The sequence below is a fragment of the Brachycentrus maculatus genome, unplaced genomic scaffold (genome assembly GCF_059751285.1).
Source record: "Brachycentrus maculatus isolate JH-2025_06_01 unplaced genomic scaffold, ASM5975128v1 h1tg000271l, whole genome shotgun sequence".
NCBI lineage: Eukaryota > Metazoa > Arthropoda > Insecta > Trichoptera > Brachycentridae > Brachycentrus > Brachycentrus maculatus.
The window spans coordinates 24495-42190 of record NW_028281022.1 but is presented as its reverse complement, the minus strand read 5'-3'; the positions used below and the strand labels follow the sequence as shown (position 1 = coordinate 42190).

Below are 17696 nucleotides of genomic sequence, written 5' to 3'. Positions count from 1 at the left end.
ACACAGAGCGGCCGCGCAAATTGACCAAGTCAATTGGGCAATTGGCAACGGAAAAGTTTGCCGAATTTCGGTAATTTGCCGAAGACATTCAGCCGACACCGTATTGACTGTACATGCGCGAGTACCTACCGTGTACCCGCCGAACGGAAGCGATACCGAAACCTAATTACGCGGTCACACTTGCGAGTATTGTAGATAAGTACTTTTCTTGCATACGTTTTGTTGCAATTACTATGATTAATGAACCACGACCACTGTCAAATTATATCAAAATAATAATTAAAAGAAAATACAGTATTTCTGATTCAAGCTTGTCTATAGGTTATAGAGGTTTTCTTAGTTATCAAGCGTATATGAGTAGTCATATATTACCCATATATGAGTAGTTTATATTACATATTTAAAAAAATCAAATACTAGTATTATGCTACTCAATGAGTTTTATCTCATTAAACACGACTTGTTTCGAAAACTAACAGATGTTTTCATATACAGGTGAATAGTAAACCAGTAGATGAAAACATCCGTTAATTTTCGAAACTAGTCGTGGTTAATGAAATAAAACGTTTTGAGTGGTATAATACTAGTGTTAAAAAATTATCTTCTAGATTCCACAATTATTTTGCAACTCCAAATTGTGATACTAAACAATTTTTCAATTCAACAACAAAATTTTAAGTATTTGGGAATTAAATACTTCAGTAAACTCCCTAAAGAAATAAAAAAAAAGAAAATATCAAAATTCTTAAGAAAAAGTTAATGCCCATTAGGTGGATGTAAATCTTAAAAAACATGAATAATAGAAAAGAAAAAGACTATTATACCATTAATCAAATAAAACAATAAACCTTGAGTGTAAGTCCCTCTCCAAGCCCAATAGATCAGTCTCTTTTTTGGAGAGGCCCAGCGAAAATAAAATTATAAGTTTGCCATGTGCATAAATGTATGGAATTTGTATTAAAAAATGTTACTTATTAAATTAATAAAATATAATATGATAACTTAAGCTCTGCAGATACCCTAAAGCAGTGTTCCGCAAACTTTTGTGTGTTTAATGTACGCCTGCCAAATTGAGAAATTACAAAGGTGGTAGGTACATCAAAGAAAAAAAAACAAAGTTGATTCAATATAGATTTATTATTAAAATTAATATGATTTGAAAACTCATATAACATATTATGTGAAATGCGAAATGTGACCTTACATAACTAAACACAGCCGATCAACATTTGAAGCAATTGTGTTATCTTCATAAAACTTGACTTTTCCGCTGCACACCAACTAATCATTACGGTACACCAATGTGCCGCGGCACACACTTCACGGAACACGCCCTAAAGCTATAATATTTCTACTTCGAGAACGTCCTAATCGTTCGTATTATATAGACAGATAGCATTAAACGTATAAATAATTTGCGATTCACAATTTCGTCCGAACGGAGGTGAAAGGCGAGCAACCACAAACGGTCAGCGGGTGTATTCAGGACGGACACAATAACGAGCCTCTTATTTAGCGCCTTCGCTTTATTGAATCGTTTAAGTGGCCGTCTATAGCGGTCCGTATTATAATATATTGACAGTTCTCTGCGGTTCTCGCTTCTTGGAAATGCTGCGCCGCGGAAAGGCGAGGGCAGTCGCTTTGTTAGAAGCTGACCACAAAGAGCGCAGAGGAGACTGACGTCACTATCAACTGTAAACTTGCGGTAGTGGATCAATATTGTAATCAAATCTTCTCAGAGGTAAATAAGCACCAATAAATTCATTAAAATACTCGGAGAAAAACACCTAACTGTCCATAACGCTGCTACGCCGCAGCGGTAAGCAGAGAGAATAGACCGCCACACCAATTTGCCTTTGCTAACAAACAGTCTTCGCCAGTTCCACATTTACGCATTTCCTCATAAAATCTCCGCTGATTGTTCCGACTTCTAACGTGACTACTTTCGTGTACTTGAAATACTTGATCATGCTAAGTTTTCTATTACAAAGTCTTCCTCCTCTTCTATTACAAACTACAATATATATATATATATATATATATATATATATATATATATATATATATATATATATATATATATATATATATATATATATATATATATATATATATATATATATATATAAATATATATATATGTATATATATATATATATATATATATATATATATATATCTATATATATATATATATCTTTATATATATATACACACACATATATATATATATATATATATATATATATATATATATATATATATATATATATATATATATATATATATATATATATATATAATATATGTATATATATATATATATACACATATATATTCACACATATATATATATATATATATTATTTAAACATAATACAAAAAGTTTGTAGGTATTATGTCATTTTGTAGAGAAAATATCGAATAACCAAAAACAAAACATTCTCCACTTGTATAACTTTGCCGTTTATAGAATGACCAAAAGTTATTTAATTAGCTTTATGACTGTTTCAACTGCCACTTGGCAGAAAAAACTCGTGTACTTGCACGTAATTGGGGATAAGGAGCTTTATTTAGATCGAAAATGCTTTGTTCCGTCCCAAAGCTCCGCGTTCTTGTTGATAGTTTTATTTTGACGCGTTTTTTGTGTTCGAGAAAAAAATGAGTCGGAAATGTTTGTAAACGAGCATCATAAAGTGTCATGTGACAACCGTTTCGGCTTTAATGACTGTCACTTGTGATGAGATATTGTCACTCCAGTTCCCCGCTGTATAGCGCAAGAAAACTCCAAATTAGAATCGAGAAAAATAAATTGCAGCTCAAATGGTCCCAAACCGAGGACGAGAGAAAAATATGGCTAAAGAATATGTATTTTAAATTGATGCCCTCACAAAAATTGGGCCAAAAAGTTTAGAATGTGTTATATTAAAATATTTTAACGCTTGCTAGTAGAGCTTTAGAATAATATAGGCGCATATCAACTACTGCTTAGGGTATATTAAAAACTAATAGATGATATAATGTACAGTTATGATTATTACAAATATAAAAACATCTATCAGTTTGAATGCAGTAGTGAAATGTCGTAATTAAGTAACTCTCATCAATACATAATTACGCAGTAGCTTAATTAATTGTCCGTAGAGGTAGTTCTAAGTAGAGAGGCTTCCAACAAGTAAATTGACCGAGGGTAACTATTTGAAAGCAGTTCTCTCGGGTGATTCCGTGGAAGAAGTAATAAAACGCGCATAAATTAAGGAAGTCAGCAGTGAGAAGTAAGCGGAGAGAACGACTCGCGTGGAAACATATTTATAGGATCATGTTTCGTATAAAAGCAGTGGACCGAGCGTGTAAGACGGAATGATACATCCGAAAACATGTTAACTAGTAAACTCGACAAAAAACCGAATATACGAGGCATTTTTACGTCAACGTTCATTTGGTAAGACATTAATTCTCCCGCCGAAATTACTTTCCGCGTTAAAATGACTGGCGGGAAAAAATTCGGCCATAAATATTAAAGCCACCGGAGTGGCGGATTATTTCGGGAGCTAGAGGTGAGCGCGAACAGGACGAGAGAGAGAGTAATAGTTTTTAAATGAGACGGAGTCTATCGTTAAGGGACTAACGAGGACTAGTGAACCGATGTGTTAATGATTGACTGAAACGTATAAGGTTGACTATATGAAATCTCCATTTCACACGCTCAACTTCGAATGGATGATTTACGGCTCCATTTCGTGCTTTATTAATGGTCTTGGTAAAATAACCTCCAAATATTAGTTGACAGGGTGACATCGATATCGTTAACGATACGACCTATCAAAAAATGTTTCTACCGTTGAAGGATAAGTGTAACTAATAAAAGCACATTTTTTATGGAAATTTTAAGAAAAAATGGCGTTAGAGACATTCGTGTATCATTAGCAACAATTGATGCTGGGAAATGGCGCCACTGTATTTTTTGTACGATAAGTAACTTCCTGTTTTATTTTATTCAAATTTACTTTTCATGTAAAGGTGAAGTCTTTATTGCTAGTCATAAAAATATTTTGATACTTTATTAAAATACGCAAGAAATTAAGTAACGGTCTAAAATCAATAAAAATCCTGTTCAAAGTACACGATTAAATTCAATTGCAGTCATTTCATTAATTGATTCGGCATTCACTTTGTGGTATAACCTATTTATTTTTAATTATTTTTTTTACTTCGTAAATACCACTATTTATAGAAGTATTTACTAAGTAATTTTTTCTTAATCATTCTCTCGTTATCCATTCGCTCCACATATCCATAACACCGTAAAGAACTCTTTTCTTTTTTTTTCTCCTAATCTTTTCAAATATTCATTGTTCAGCCTTATATTCCATTCTTATATCTTCATTTCTAATTCTGTATAATGTATTAAAATATGTATGTATATATATATATTATATATATATATATATATATATATATATATATATATATATATATATATATATATATATACATATATATCTATAATATGTAAAAGCTCATCGCTTAGTCACCTACATACTTACATATTCATAAGTATGAATAATAGTTTTTAAAAATTACAAGTCGTGATTATAAACGACGATTTATTTGATAAAATATTAATATGACGTTCGCTTCCATTTGAATAGTCCGTACAAACTGTGTGTGGCTTTTGTAGCCATTTATTAACCGCTTGACGTCGGGACTTCAAAATATAGTCAGAACAAATGTCTAAATACATTCCTCCTCTGAATAAGTGACTTTCTCCAAACCCGGGGAGTATGCAGTCTATTCTAGCACGGCGTTTATATTTTCACCCTTGTATTTTGGACACACAAGTGTTATAAAAGGTCGGGTAAAGTTTTAACGGTGCAGAAGAATAGTGTTTTGACACCTATCAGCGCAGGAGCGATTCGGTTTATTTTAGGGGGCCCCAAGTCGCGCCCCGGGCGACCCGGGTGACGGATGCGCCCCTGGATTTATTACATTTTGTTGGGGAATTTGTGTCCTAATTTATGACTACTGGTAGGATTGCCGAATGAGGGGTGTATAGCATAAGTAGCTGCTAGGGGTTTACTTGGAATTTACTGGAGATACTTATTTATAATGACAAGGGCCATTACTGCTACTGATTTAATTTCGCTTGATTCCCTTATAATTGTTTAGTTATCAGATGTTCTTTGAAAACATTAAAATATGTATTATTATATAATGATAACAGAAATGGCTTTTTTTTATATAACGCCGTTTTCGTGAAAAATCACCTCAAGGGCACTTTACAATTTTCGTATTTCACGTTTTCACAGTCTTACATTTTTACAACTATATATTAGCGTATACGCAATTAAATCAACGTGTATGGATAAGAAAAATGTCAGAATTCCGAAAGGATCCCTATTATTATGAATAATAATAATAATAATTTGGATAATTTGTATAGCGCCATTTTCGTAAAATACTACCTCAAGGGCGCTTATAAGGACACGGATAATAATAATAAAATAATAATTATAAAAAAAATGGATTAAAACGTCGTCAATCGATCTCGGGCTGTCGGGTCTGGAGCGGGGAAAAGATGAGCCGACAAATTAAAACGCCTTCCTCTTGATCCCATGGGCTGGAGAATGGCCAAGGTCTTGAGCAGGACGCATTCCTGAGCGATGGTCGTCACGCTGGAGGGCAGCTTGTTGATCTCTTCGTCATTGTGGATGGCCAACTTCCAAACTAGCACTTTCAACTAACTTCCAACTTCCAGACTAGCACAGTTCAAACGGGACTTCACTTTTATCCTCTTTTGCCGCCCTTCTGTGATCCGATATGATGGTTTTGTCTCAGAGGTTTTCCGCTTTCGCTTTCATACAAATGGGAGCTGGCGCAATTGAGGTATTTAAGTTTGTAGTTCGATTTCATAAAATTTAACCGTTTAAGCACATGTTCTCAGGTTGGTATTGTCTTTGCACATTTTTATTGCAGTCATTTATCCCCGAGAAGTTAGGGGTTTCGGATGAATACACTATGGTCGCAAAGTACCCTTAAGGGACGAACACAAAGCACTTTTTAACGCCAACTTGCCACATGTGTTCATTCGGCACAGATTCTTAGAAATACACTACATCGTTTAGACCAGCACTGCTATATTGAACTACGCAATGAAATTATTGATGCACTTTCATCAGTTAACAGCTAACCTTTATAAAATTATAACTTTTAACCATTTCAAGTTAACACCAATCACAATATTTATAGATGAGCAAAAAATTATAGACTTGAGATGTAAATGTCCGGAGAAAATTAAATAAATGATGGAGCGTGGTTCCTCAGCAGCCGCGTCGGGCGCTCGAGGAACCACGAATAAATGTCATGAAAAAAAATGTTTATACTAAATATAACGGAATATTTTCATTAATTAAAATTATGAATAAATGTATAGAGCGTATGTACGAGTATAAAGAGTAAAACGCATAATATATTCATTGTAACTGCAAACCGTTGGTAGAATTCCATATTGAATTGTTGAGTAACATATCAAAAATTAAACACGGTTATTGGATTGAATTCTACTTTTATTTACATATATGATATGTGACGCGTTTCGTCTTTTTAAAACATGACACGAGTGTTTGATAATGTATTAATAAGACGAAACGCGTCACATATCATATATCGCTCACTACTTTCAAGAACGTCATAAATCCAAAAATCGTCAATTTCGAGTTGTGCATGTTTTCGGAATACCCAGAAAACGTACTATATCCCAGCAAAAGAGTCATATTTTTAACTTAATATTTACCCGCTACAGGGCAGAAAGTGTTCTTTTTGCATTTTGAAGAAAAGGTATTGATTAATTATTTTTTTAAACATACTAAATATCTTTCAAATGTAGAAAAAACCTTCAGGTTTTACCCAAAAAGATCTGTTTCACGGTGAAAAGTTCAATAAGTGGCTTGATATTTATTTTTAATACATTGTATTATATTTTTAAACTTTAAAGACGTTCTCCTGAAAAATCAAGTTTTTTGATTTATGACGTTCTTAAAAGGAGTGAGCGACATGTAAATTAAAGTAGAATTCAATCCAATAACTTTGTTTAATTTTGGATATATTTCCCAACAAAACGCGGTGGAATCCTGATGCCTTGTGATGCTCTAAGGCTTGCGAAGTCAATGTAAGAATTATTTACCAGATTAAATAAAAACGATAATTATTATGAAAATCATTTCATAGAACTAAAATTTGTTGAAGTGGATGCGTATTTAAATACACCGGAATCAAACCCAATCGATAAAATTGAGAAAGGTGTGTTGAGAAGGTTTGGACATGTGGAACGTATGAGTGAGGAAAGAATGGTTAAACAAATTTATGGGGCAAACGTAGTTCGAAAAATATACAGGTATGTCAAATATTTGAAAGCGGCCGGGTCAGGAGTCGAAATAATCGGCTTGTATGTATGAGGAGATTCACGAATGTGGAAGAAGCGAAGAATGTTTGCAAAGACAGGGTAGTTTGGCGCTCTATTCTCTCTGCCTACCCTTGCAGTGAAGCGGCGTGATGGATAGTTAGTTAGGAATTGAACCCATAACGACTTGCAATATCAGTTAAAATCACCCCCACTGCAAAGAAGTATGTATAGCATTTCAATAATATGTTAGCACAGCTACTCGAAGTTCCAGGTTCAAGTTCTGGTGAGGTTGTTTTTTGACATAATTGATTCAAATTATTTTAACGATTCCCCCTCTATTAAAATAAGTTATATTTTAACATAAAATAAAAATAACCGCCTCATGCTATCGCAGTCTCACACGTCATTGACGAGATATGTCCATCTCTTTTGCACTCCACTGTCCGTGGGGGTGTGATTCTCCTTTGTAATTGGCTCTTCATAGGCGCCATATTGGCTCTGTTGATACCAGTTAATGAAAACGTAATTATAATTATGACTTGCACTCCAATAACGAGAATCTTACCCCTTATAATTATGATAAAATGCATAGTGCACTGCGTTGGATTGAGGAGGTATTATCATGGCCATTCAGTCATTCAGTCAATTGATTTCAGGCGTTAGTTCAACGTAAAATATTATATAAGTACACCTTTTTCAAATCGAACCCGAATTTAATGCATCATAATTTGACGTCTTATCCTGCATTAGATAAGGACGAATATAAAATTATTAAAAAAATATATATTATACGGAATGTTCATATGTTAACCATTTATTCATTTATAACTATGAGGTGAAGTGTCATAATTCCTAAGGTTCATATGGCATTTGGATTATTTTTCCTTAAATTAAAAAAGAACATTATTTAAAAATTATTAAAATTAATAACAGTTTACTAAGAATAATATTATGTTAATTTCAGTTTTTCTTGGTAAATACCACTTTTCTTAAAATCTATTGTGACACGTGTTTCCATGCATTTCAAATCATTTTCAAACACCGTATTTGAAACTAATCTAAATTTTAGAGTTGTGTTCATGGAATTTTTTTATTTTATTTATTTGTTATCTTCATTCTACAACGTCCCAAAGACACAACTCTAAAATTAAGACTTACCTTCACATACGGTGTTTGAAAATGATGTGGAATACATATAAATACGTGTTACAATAGGTTTTAAGAAATAGTGGTATTTATCAAGTAAAAATTAAATAAAAAAAAGATAGATATTACCACAAAGCCGAATCAATTAATTAAATTAAATTAAAGTATCATTAATACATACACGCACACATACATATACATACACATAATTGTACACATATTTGTGTGTTTGTGCAAATCGGCACCAAAAAATAATACTTAAATCACTATTGTACGTACCTACTATTGTATATATTCGTGGTTTTTCTTTTAAACGTGTTAATAAGTCATATTTTTCTTTCAGATAACTAAACTGAAGATCGATAGCAATCCATTCGCCAAAGGATTCAGAGATTCTTCCAGGCTAACGGAATTTGAAAGGTGAATATAAATTTATTTCAAGCGCTTTATCACTGGTAATATACTCAGGATTATGCCAAAATAATAAACCATAACAAAAATCTCAAATCTATACAAATGAAAATATAATATTAGTTTGTTCAAAATATTAAATCCCCTTAAACTAATCGATTGGTTTGAATTTTGACACAGCGTAACATTCGAATACGTGAGATTTTTATTCAACTGTATATTTAACTTTCGACATGTATACATGTTTTTTATAATAAAAATAACAATATATCACAATGGCAGCACCATCTGTTGAACGTAACAGTAATTCAAAGCATTGCTCATGATGAACAACATGCTTCTAAACAGCTACTGCCACTTAGCATTTTCAATGTAATTGATTACGTTGTGGTTTAAAAGATTTTCTAATATTTTCATTGCTTCAAAAACACTGTAAAATGAGACGTGTTTGAAATGTGTTATTTTTATTTTCTTCCATTTCCATTTGACCGAACTGAACCTCAGTAACACGTGGTTCAGTTTGGTATACTATGATTTTTTAATAAAACTAAATAAACAATGTATTTGTTTTAATCCTGAGTGTTTTACATTTTGCAATTTAAATTATTATTATATATTTATTATGAAAAGTAGATGTTATATTTTTATATGCATGATATTATGTTCACCTAATAGCCTTGAAATTTTTAAATGCATTCTTAAGATTTCTAACTTGTTTATACCCCTTACCCTCATCAAATGGTGCATAGGATGATTATAGAGATGCAGTGTTTTCTTGATCGTTAATTACACCAAGAAAAGGTAATCAATCCTCCCCTACACAAACCAGTCTTGGGTAGTAATATGCATAGTTTACATAATATTGCTATGATAAATCAATGATTTTATTATTATGAAGTCATTTTATTAAACAAAATTTAATTTTGTTTCTTTCTTACTTCATATGCATTTAATTATTATAAAATTTTACATATTTTATAAAAAATTCCGATTCGTAATTCTAAATTAACAAATAATTATTACAATTTAATAATAATTTTTAATTTATAATATAATTTTGTTGTCAAAATCAAAATAAATGACAGTAAATTTATAAAAAATTTAATTTAGTCAACTCATAATATCTAAAGATAGTAATTACGCCAATCGGAAGTTTTGCATGTAAAAAAGCATAATTAATTAATAAAATATCGAAACATTTTTAAAATTTAAAACAATTGTTATAAATATTACAAACAATTATAATAATTCTGAAAAGCTTTCACATCAAAATGGATGACATTTTTGCAGGGACTAAAATAATTATTTTGAGCAAGGTCTAATCGATTGCCATGCACGTGACAATTCAGTAACATTTCGATTCTGTGAATTTCACATAAATATTACACGGTACCAGACAAAGAGGAAATATAAATGTATCTTACAATGTTGGGAGCTAAATATGTTACAAACTACGAACTTGCTAAAGGATTTCTTACGTACCGGCAAATTCGTACGAAAATGAAAAAAAAAATAGAATACTAACCTTAAATACTATACTATCGTATTTTCGTCGAATATTTTACATATTGGTAGTCTTGTAATTTATATTGGATCATTTTTTATATTTTCTGTTATTTTTATATTATTTTTATATTTCTTTATATATTAAAAAAAAATAACCCGCACGGCCTCTATTTTAAAGGCTTGTCTGGAAGTAGGATAGTTAGTAAAGGAAAGGTTAGGTGTTAAAATAACATTACGAACACCCAGACCGATAGAAAATAAATATTTCTTGAATTGCGGTAGGAATCGACGCCAGTTTTGCACTCGAGCGTCTACTGACTACGCTACGGCGTCTATCATAATTGAATTGTTTTATGATCAAAACAATGTACAATCCACAATGAAAATTATACGATTCATAAAGTGTAATGTTACCAAATTACTAATGAAATGTTGTTTGCTTTGCAGTATTTAAAAAAATATATATTGTATCATTTAATAATGCAGTAGTTGGTATTATGCTTAAAACCATAGTTGATAGATGTATATTGAATATTTATAATACTTTATAATTGGTTTAAAATATGTATATATATTTTTTATTTTATAAATAAATTCATACGTTCAAACGAAAAATTAGCTACTTACTTTTATTACAATGGGTCATGAAGAATTTATTTAAAATATTTCAAAACCTGGTCTTAAATCCGTTTCATATGCCTTAACCACTGAAATTAAAGCTGTTGTATTGATATAACAAAAGCATTGCACAAAACAAGTCTGTATAATACACTAATCCCTCCAAACTGACACCTTTCACCATTTCGGCCATTATCGGGAGCTTAAAAGCAAATTGGTGAATTTTTATTTTCAAGTGAAAGCTTCATGCAGTGCTACCGCCCCCCCTGGTGGCAGAGCCCCCTCGGCCCCCCGCAGCCCCCGGGGCCCTGGCCAGACCTTCCTCCCGGCTATCCTAAGTAAGCTCTCCTTCATTATCCCTTCTTACTCGGTCACCCCTTCTGGATTACGCGCCACGTCCTCCCGACGTCAAGGATTTTCCGATCGATAAGATTGATATCCCGAGACGGGTCTTAGCAGATATACCTACTTTTGATTTTATTTTCGGCTGTATTTCTTGCAGTTTGCAAAGTTTTTATATTTCACCCTTATTTATTTAATGAAAATTGTTTTTTTAACTCAAAAAGGAATTATGTCTGCTCATTTCTTTACAAAAGTTCTAATTTGATCGAATTATTTCACATATTTCTTTTTTAAAACTTGAAATAATTGGGGATTATTCGTTTAAAATATATATATATATATATATATATATATATTTTTAAAAGATTTTTAGATATTATTTTACGCTTTTATTGTATTATATCTGATTATATTATGTAACTTTATTTAGTACTTTTAGGCAAAAGTCTTAATTAAATGCATACATTACAAAGCTCGTTGCATGCTTCATGCATTCATTACAAAGCACGTTGCATGCTTCATCCATTTTTTTACGTATGTTGCCACTCATCAAAATGTTTTACTTAGGCAATGTAGAAATGGTTTATTAATATAAAATATCAACACTGTAAAATTCTTTCGATCGAAATCCGATCACAGGTAAAATAAAACAAATGTGAAAAAAAATCAAGACGTTGTTTAATTACCGTATTTTACGAATTAAAAGTGGCACTTTTTTCTTTTAAAAAAATACTTCTAAATTTTAGGTGCTTTTTACACTCGAAATTAATATTAAAATGGTATTTTTTTAAGTGTTTGATATAAAATTCTAGTAAGTCTTAAAAATAGCCACACATTCGATGCCGAGGGTAACAAATCTCTATTATAATCTTACCAGGTCGCAACCAGCTCACTTTATTTGGTGAGCGTGCCTTTGCGGGCCCGATGGCGTGGAATGCTCTTCCACCAGTAGGTAAAAATAGTGAGATTGAAATGATCCTAAGAAAAAACGCATTTGTTTGCTCATTTCAAAAAAATAATTTCCACTATCTTCTTTTCCTCAATTGATTCACAGCACGGCGACCTTGAAGTAGAATTTTACGAAAATTGCGCTATATAAATTATCAATTTTTGTTGATCTGGCAACATTGAAGTAATGGAATAAGTTTTTTTCGTTTGACTTTGTAATTTAGCAATAAAAATAGTAAAATGTAATTAAATAAAAAAAAAAGTCTTATAAATCACGATGCGTCTAATAGTCCGTAAAATAAGGTGTAAAAAATGCAGTTCCACCAAGAGATTTCAGCACAAAACTGAAATGAAATGAAACGTTTTTTATTAAAATTAAACACTTGATTTTTCCACTTTAGTGAGTTTTATTTATATTTACGACTAGTTTCGAAACGACAGATATTTTCGAAACTAGTCGTAAGTATAAATAAAACTCATTAAATAGGTTTATTCAAGTGTTTAATTTTAATAAAATAATCATGTCATTCCACATTTTTTTTAACTACCTAACGTCCAAGTTACTCTGAAATCTAGCTATGGCTTATGCAACACCGTTTATCATGTCCCTACTCAGGCTTCTACTTTATAAGTTTCATAGCCTATGCCTACTTGTGAGTGGATTTACTCTTTATGTTTAAAGTTACTATAATTTCATGTAATTCATGAGTGGTCATTCCACAAAGTTAATGCCGAATCAATAAGTAATGAAATAAAATGTAATAAACTTTCAGGGAGACGATGGAGTCGATGCTGGCCGAGCAGCAGTACCTGCGCGCGCCGCTGAGGCCCTTCGAGCTGGACGGGCACAATAATAATCTCACGCTGGAGGAGAAGGCACTGCTGGCGGCGCGCTCGCAGCTCTTCCTGCGCGCGGCGGCGGCGGCGGCGGGGCCCTACGCCCTGCCCAGCCTGCCCGCGCTGCCCGGGCTCTACGGCCTGCCCGGCGGCGCCGGCCTCTGGGGGCAGTGGGCCTGCCTGGCCGCGCACCAGCTGCCGCGCCCGCTCTACCCGCCGCTGCCGCCGCCGCTGGCCGCGCCGCTGCGCTACTCGCCCTACCCGCCGCGCCGCGCCGAGCCCGCGCCTGCCGAGCGCGCCGAGCCCGCCGAGCGCGCCTCGCCCGCCTCCTCGCCCGACCGCGACATGCCGCCGCAGAGCCCGACCTAGAACACCCTCAATACTAGAAAATAAATACCTTATTGTACGCTGCTCTCGAGGACGTACCAAGAGAGTCACTTTGTGGTAAAATCTATCCATTTTTAATTTAAATTTTACTTAGTAAATACGACAATTTCTTAAAATCTTTTATCCATTTTCAAACACCGTACGTGATGCTACATTTTTTAATCGTTTTTATTATTATTATTTTTTAAAATATGATTACTTTTCATATACAATTTCTATACATTTCTATATAATACAATCATTTAATTTTAATTGGGTTGAGCCTCTCCCAAAAAGAGACTTAGCCCTTGTGCTTGGAGAGGGACTTTTCCTTATTTTTATTTTTTTTTATATTGTTTATAGATATTTATACATTTATAAAAAACACATACATGTATTGTCTTTTTTCCCACTGACAAGAAATATAATATTGTAAGACATTCATATCGTGGTGTGTCTCTATTGACATATAATTTGTCCTTGACTTGAGCATTGATCTTTCCCTTTTCCCCTTTTCCTCCCTCCCGTCCCTCTTACAGGTATTTTCACTAACTTAAAAATGTGGAAATTTGTAACTGGAATGGTATAAATACCTGTTTTGTGTTACTCGTCAATATTACAATTTTTCTTGTTGATGTGAAAAAATAAATAAATAAAAATAAGTATCTACTCCTACCCTCTTTTCAAACTTCAACATCCCAAGGACCCAACTCTAAAATTTAGAATTAGCATCACATACGGTATTTGAAAATGGTGTAGAATGCATCGAAACACGTGTCACAATAGATTTAAAGAAATATTAATATTTGCTAAGTAAAACTTAAATAAAAAATGAGAAGTATGTTATTCAAATAAGAAGATATAAAAAATAATATATTGTATTATCCTGAAAATTACGGTACATCGCTTACATACATTGATTTAATCGTCTCTGAATCTGCTATCGGCTCGTGATGGAGTTGTAGAGTGCTCATATTGAATTAATACATTTAATACAGATCAATAATTAAATATTTCCGAAAATTGTAATGGTACTTTCCATTATTTATTTCTTAAATTTTCATAACAAGATTAATTGGAGGTCTGAAAATGAAAGATATTATTGATGATTTTTAATTAAAGTACATGCATTTTTAAATAAATGTAATATCCGTTCTCACATATTAAGTATACGAGTATGCAAATATTTAATGTAAATTCAATACTATTTTCAATCATCAAGATCTAGGTATGGCAGAGTGGGGGTAACCCCTATGAACTTTATCACAACCTGACTTTAGTACATACATATTTTATTACTTATTTAACATGATTACAAAATTTATTGGAAAATAGTATGGATATTTTTCTTCTTACCTAAATGATTAATAAAAAACGCACACGTATTTTCGTAAAATCGTATACTCAATTGTGCTTTCAGACCTCCAGTATCTCTGCAGTTTTTTTTATTTTTATTTTAGAAGTAATTAGATAGAAATTCATTTTTTAAATTTATTAAAAAAGTAACGTATCAATTATTGTAACCAATAACACCAAATTATGAATCATATTGAAAAAATCCATTAAAAATTAATTCCGATTTTTTTAACGTGTGTTATTGCATTTGTTTTGTTAGGAATATAACTTTTTTGTTGATCAAAAGCGATGTAATATGTACTTAAATTCTTTCATGGTTGTTACGATGAAATTATTATTTGGATCGCATACACAATTTATTGCTTGATTTTAATTATTTTTTACTGCTATTCAATGATCAAATGTTATTGATGTGACTAAAATTGCAGGCTTTGGGACAAAAACACATTTTTTTATTCTTAGTACCTTTATGATTACACACAACTTTAGAAAAGGAATATACAAAAAAAGTAATGAAAAGCCCCTGAAATTAGGTGTGCAAAATATGCTACGGTATAAAATATGTTATAAATATATTTGATGTTTATTGTCATGAGGAAAAAAGGCTTTTTGTGACATGTGTGGTTTTTGTCCCAAGGTTTTCAATTATAGTTTAAACTGATGAAAAAAACATAAATGTCGAATTGTTTTGTGGTCTCTTGTAAATAACGCAATGAAAAAAAAGCGATATATACATATATGTAGCTAAGTAGCTTTAAATGTTGTAAAATAAAATTATAAAATCATTCAGTATTAAGGTGACCCTTCGTGATATAATTTTAATATTATTTTAGCTGATGAAGCATAATTTTATTAACTAAACACATAGTTCAGTCAAAAATTATTCCTAATTTCTCTTGTTTATTGTAAAATGATATTAGAAAATCCGTACCCATAGTTGTTATTTTAAGAAATATATTTATTTATTTATTCAAACTTGATGTTTGTTTATATTATGAGTTTGAAAAGGTGTTTAAAAATTGATTATATAAACACGTTATTTAAAGAAATATGTATTAAATATGTAACCTCGAATTCTTTATATTGTATTTCAAATAATTAATTTACTATACAGGGTGTGTCAAAAAATATGGGGTTTAAAAAGTCGGCAGCTTTTGCAACAAAGATGAAAGAAAAAACTAAAAAAAATTTTTTCTCAAAAAACTTGAGTAATGTTTATGGATTTCTCAATATTTAAATAACTCATTACAATAATGATATTTTATAACTTAAATATTGAACCTATTTAAATATGGATTTATGCCAATAGCTTTTTGTACCATATTACCTGCTTCTATTTTTTTGTACGCCCTGTAAGTCTCTATTATTATGTACATAATACATGTCATGTTAAAAAATACATATACTAAAGATTCCGGATGATATTTCATTGATTAATTGGATTAAAAACATTTTAGGTCATGAAGCAAATATTATATATTATTTTTATGTATATATATATATATATATATATATACATAAAAATATATATATATATATATATATATATATATATAAATATAATATATAAATATATATATATATATATATATATATATATATATATATATATATATATATATATATATATATATATATATATATATATATATATATATATATATAATATATATATATTTATTATATATATATATATATATATATATATATATATATATATATATATATATATATATATATATATATATATATATATAATTACTTATACATATGCTATTAGTTTCACAGCGTGTACTTAATTTATTAATATAAAAAAATAAAAATAAGAAGTGTTTGTAAATACCTACTTAATTAATTTATGTCAATAATAATTATTAGACAATTCTTTAGCAACGGTTTTTACTGCTGATGTACATAGAGCTTTGCAAAATATAGGTATGGTATGTTTAATTCGTTGAAGAGTACTATTAAAAGTAATGTATTACTTTTATTGTAATTTATAATGAAACAAAAGATTCCTGTGTACACGTGTATAAATAGATAATTTTAGTGTTATAAATAATATGAATAAATAAATGTTCGTTATGTATATTATTAGAATGATTTGTTTTATTTCATCGGATGTGTTCAAACCTCGTCTTGAAATAACGTGGATGATATAAAACGTTATGTCAACCATCATCATGAGAATCTTATTTTCAAATGTCAGTTTTGCGACCTTAAGAAGACTTAATGAAGTTTTCCATAGTAAAATAATCAGAAAAAAATATTACACAATAGTTTATACTGTGGTGTCTGCTGATATTATGAGATGATAAAATCTGGATACACAATCTGTAGTATACTGTGGATATGCAAATACAAAAAGAAAAAAAAACTCTTTCTAACAGTTAAAAAAAAATAAAAATAAAAAATTACATAAAACTCTTCTCATTAGTACACTATGACTTTGATTTGGTTAAAACATTTGGCTACTGCGCTAGAGGTTCCGGGATCGATTCTAGATAAAACAAATGATAAGAGACATTTAAAACAAATGTATTTTCACCCTAATACATTTGCATTATTACCCTGGATTAACGGAAGCGCAGGATTGATTACCTTATCTTCTTGATTTATTTTTATTATTTATTGTTATACATGTATTTATTTATTTATTTCATAGATACATACATTTTAAAAAATCAAAATAAAAATTGTTTCTTTATAATTTATTCTGTAGTATCTGCTGATATTGTGAGATGATAAAATCTGGATACTCAAT

The 17696-nt window shown here is 31.0% G+C and overlaps 1 protein-coding gene across 2 annotated transcripts in view; it reads left to right on the top strand.

Moving 5' to 3' along the window:
• LOC148305501 (uncharacterized) overlaps positions 1–16390 on the top strand; it is an 81969-nt gene extending 65579 nt beyond the window's left edge. The window contains exons 5-7 of one of the 2 annotated variants that reach the window (XM_088266581.1): positions 8892–8968; positions 11320–11421; positions 13147–16390. In XM_088266581.1, the coding sequence (XP_088122707.1) occupies positions 8892–8968; positions 11320–11421; positions 13147–13579 (612 nt within the window). In that variant the 3' untranslated portion in view covers positions 13580–16390. The remainder of the gene's footprint in view (positions 1–8891; positions 8969–11319; positions 11422–13146) is intronic. The other variant, XM_088266583.1, reaches the window with a different exon arrangement.
• Positions 16391–17696: the final 1306 nt, after the last annotated feature.